Below are 4091 nucleotides of genomic sequence, written 5' to 3'. Positions count from 1 at the left end.
GCTCTGTGACCCATCCTCAGCTCAACGCAGCCTCTGACAGCAGAGATTTGTGGTGCTGCCTGTGATGGACAATGAGCAGCCTGGCAGGCCTGTTCCCAAGAGGAAAATGCACTTTAACTTTTTAAGCATCAGCGGGCATTTCCTTCGCCAATACTGCCTCGTGCACAGAGTCGTTCAGAAGTAAAAGCAGAGCTTCTGAAATGCAAGTTATTTTCCATAGCAAATAAGAGAGTCTTGCTGTGTGCAGCTCTCACAGCAAGAGAGAAAGGAGGTAACAGAGCATCTGCGTATCTAGACTTGCTGTGAACCAAGCCCACATGCCAACAGCTCACTGTAAGTACCATTACAAAGCCCACACAGGCAGGAGTTTAGTTAAACCTTTGTGCTTCTGTGCTTGCTCCATCTTCCTGCGTGAAGCAGGAGCTGTAAGAACTGCTTGCCTTGGTGGAATGCAATGGTGTTCTTACTTTTTTTATTCACTGCTTGAAATGGGGAGGTTTTCTTTCTTATCTTTCAAGTTTTCACGACTCAGTTTGAGTAGGTGTCCAGCTTCATCTCCAGCCAGCCTGGGAGCTGAGGGTGCAAAGGGTTTTCTGTGTGTTGTATCACACAGCTCCTCACCCCTCCCGCAGGTGCTGACTGAACAGACTGGAGCCAGGTAGTTTACAGCAGATCTCCTGCTCCAGGAACTCAAGTCCACTGGGTTTGTTTCAGAATTAAAGCACTTCCATCTGTTTAAGTACCAGTTAAAAATACTGTAAAACAAAATCCATGTCCTTCACCTGGCAGGAGAAAAACCTCCTGTATCTCCACTGATAACGATGATTAGCGAAGTTTACTTTCTAGAGCCTTTTATTTAAGGACTTTTCTATGTTGAGATGAGAGCCAACTTAATCCTTTGGGTAACTGCACCCCAGTTACCCTAGGAAGAGCACATGGCCTCAGCATCTTCTACACTTAGTTAGACGCAGCGTGCTCACAGGGGGCTACTGTGTGTACAGGTGGGTAACATGCAAGTCTGAACTTGAATTTGAGTTTTAGGCAGTATTGGAACTTTGTTGCAGTATATTTCCATTCATGCATTTATTGGTTCTATGAACCATGAGAAGAAATTAAACTTGTTAACCTCCTTACAGGCTCCTGCTTTTATTTCTCCCCCCCCGTTTTCCTCCTCCTTCACCTTCCTAATTGTGCTGTTTTCTAGACAGCTTCTTTTGGGATGAACAGCTGAGCGATGACTGCACAAGTCGTGTTCCCTGTTATGCTGATGGCACAACCGCTGCCCGAGGCAAGGCGAAGCTTCAGGAACGTGTCTGGGTTGGTTGAGACAGATCAGCACCTCGCACTCCACTGCTTTGACTCACAAACGCCATTGCACAATTAGTATTTCCCAGCAAGACTTAACAATACGAGAACAAGTTTAATATTAAAAAAAACCGACACTTCTGTACATAGACACCACTACATCTGTGCCAGCAGAAAGGATGAACCCAGTGGGTGAATGCACTGGAGACCTTCAACGGTCCTGTCCCTGCTCTGTTGAACAGAGGAGCCCAAGGCCCCAGGGCAGGGATTTGGCTCCTGTGCAGCACTGGGCTCACAAGCCCAAATCCAGCAGTGATGGCAGGAGGCCGCCCTGCAGTCACTGAGGTCCATACCCAATGCTCCTGAAGGAGCTTCAGTCTCGTAGCTCTGCTGCAAGGCTCACAACAGGAGGCTGGGTTTAATTCCCATCTTCTCTTGCTGCTCTTGGGCCGCTTCAGTGGAAGATGATCTTTTTGTATTTGGAACTGGGGATCTGTCCTCGGGACTTGAGCCTCCTGACCGCCTCTCGCATGTGTTTGGGCTGCAGAGGTGGCAGCTCCCCCCACTTCTCACACACATCCAGTGCTAAACAACAAACAACAGAGTTCACATGAGCAGGACGGCTGAGCTTAGCCAGCCTCCTCCTGTCTGAGCTTTAATTTTAATGGCATTTTTGTTTAGGGCTTTCAGCTCACATTTTGCTAATACACAAGGAGGAAACTGCTTTGTGTGCTTCTCTTTGAATGAAAAGTCAGTCCCAGGGGCATCAGTACCAGACCAGAATAAACAGATTTTATAAACCACTCCAGCTACCATGGAATTTGCTGGTTTGAGTCATGCAGGAACTGATGATCTTAAACCTTCAGCTCTAAAGCTCCCCAGGCTGGGTGGGGGCTGTTGTGCACAGCACTGATGTATCCTCCAGTGGACGTACGGACCAGTTTCCTCTCTATCATTCACGCTAATTATCATTCCTGCCTCCTGCCAAGGATGTGAGGCAATTAACAGCAGCAGTGAAGCTACTTATCCAAACCACCTCAGGCATCACACAGCACTGGGGACAGCAGTAAAGCCACATCACCCTGGTGATGGTGATCCCAGCACATACAGGCCTATATGAACTGGTTGGCATCAAACCCACCTCCTCCTCCAGCCCAGGCAAAGCAGGGATGTGCCTGGGCCAGGATCCCACCCCATGTCCTGGAGTGATCTCAGCTCATCCCACAGAGGAAGAATCTTATGGGTTAAGAGGCTCAAACAACTCATTTCCCTCTGGGGTGAATCTGTCCATGGCAGCAATAAGAAAAGGTCTTGTATAAAAGATCTTCCGACTTGCAGAGCAAGAACTGCACTGTTATCCTCCTTGGAGAGGATGAACCAGAGGTCAGCGGTCACCACCCCCTGCTGGCTCACGGGCAGTGACAGTGATAGGATTAGTGGGGGCATGGGCAGCACCACACTCCCCTCCTCTCCCAGCTCAGCTCCTAACACAGCTCTAAGGGCAGAGGGTCCCTCAGAACAGCAAGACTGGGAAGCATAAAGCATCCAGTCTCATTCCACATCCTTCTGCTCTGCTGTAAGCAATGAATTTGCCCCATATTCTTAATTTTTTACTCAGCAATAACATTTGCCACTCACCTTCCTCCACCACCTCCCCAACGAAGACCTTGGAAATGCCAGACATGGCGATAACCACGTTCTGAGAGACCGAGGTGCCGGTGATGGACTGGATCAGCTGGAGGGAGAGGGACAGGCAGCTCAGCGAGGTACACACAGCAACAGTGAAACATTTTAACTCACGCTTAGCAGTTTGAGCCCATCAAATACCAACCAAGGGCTACTGAAACGTGCAGGACAGCAGGAACTGAGCTTTAGAATTGGGTCCTGCAGCTTCAGGCACACGCTGGCTGTCACAATTTTAGCCTGCCCTCATTCAGCTGCAGGCCCTGCACCAGCAGTTACATTTCTCTGTTTCCTCATGCCCCCTCAGACCACCATGATTTAAAATGAGCTCCAATTCAAGCCATGTGAAGGCACTGAGCTAGACTATAATGGGATAAGCCAACCTGAGGACCATGGTCTCAGCCACAAGGGCCAGGATGCAGCTGGAGGTGGGAGCACTGCATGTCACAGAGCCAGCTCGTGTCGTGTAAGACCACAGCCAGGCTTAGTAAAGCTCAGCCTGCTCGCTGAGCTCAGGCTCCTTCTGTGGCAAAACGTTACTGAAGTCGTACCCGTTTAATAGCAGCCTTGGGGAATGCAGACCGGCGATACATCTCGTACCGATTCAGCTGCTCTTCAGAAAAGGAGGACACCAGTATTCTGCAGCGAAGAGACAGGATTGTTTACAGCAAAAATCAAAATCTAAAGCTCTTCAGGCCACTGCAGCAGCCCTGCAAAGCCCTTGCACCACCCCAAGCCTCCTGCTGTGCACCACAGAGCCAGGAAGGGAAAAGCCCAGCGGTGCCGAGGTTTGTGGTGCAAAACGGCTGGGCTCACTTGGGAGGGATCTGGATGGAGCTACAGCCATCGCCAGCTGCAGGCTCACAAACCGATTAAACGATCGCTGCACTTTCCAGCAGCAAACCCCGAGGGGGCACGGTGCCCTCGCCCTGGCACTCACTGCATCTTCTGGATCTCGTCCTCGTCCACTTTGTGCTTCTTCTCCTTCCTCTCCTTCAGCTCCAGCTTTATCTTCTTGGCCGCCGACGGCTGCAGGCTGGGGTCCTCCCCGTCCACCAACTCCCCCTCCGCGCTCCTCACCTGGGCGACAGGGCAGCGCTCAG

General features: G+C 50.5%; 1 protein-coding gene across 1 annotated transcript; it reads right to left on the bottom strand.

Annotated features, from left to right (window-relative positions):
- Nucleotides 1-1675: 1675 nt before the first annotated feature.
- TAF11 (TAF11 RNA polymerase II, TATA box binding protein (TBP)-associated factor, 28kDa) lies at nucleotides 1676-4077 on the bottom strand (the record flags this gene model as incomplete). Its single annotated transcript, XM_010179047.1, has 4 exons — nucleotides 1676-1890; nucleotides 2944-3040; nucleotides 3540-3627; nucleotides 3929-4077. Coding segments are annotated over 4 exons (465 nt in total), but the record flags the coding sequence as incomplete, so codon positions are not given.
- Between the last annotated feature and the right edge of the window lie 14 nt (nucleotides 4078-4091).

Source organism: Mesitornis unicolor, unplaced genomic scaffold (assembly GCF_000695765.1).
Source record: "Mesitornis unicolor isolate BGI_N332 unplaced genomic scaffold, ASM69576v1 scaffold49970, whole genome shotgun sequence".
NCBI classification, from domain to species: domain Eukaryota; kingdom Metazoa; phylum Chordata; class Aves; order Mesitornithiformes; family Mesitornithidae; genus Mesitornis; species Mesitornis unicolor.
Note: the sequence above shows the minus strand (reverse complement) of the source record. Positions and strands in the feature narration are given on the sequence as shown.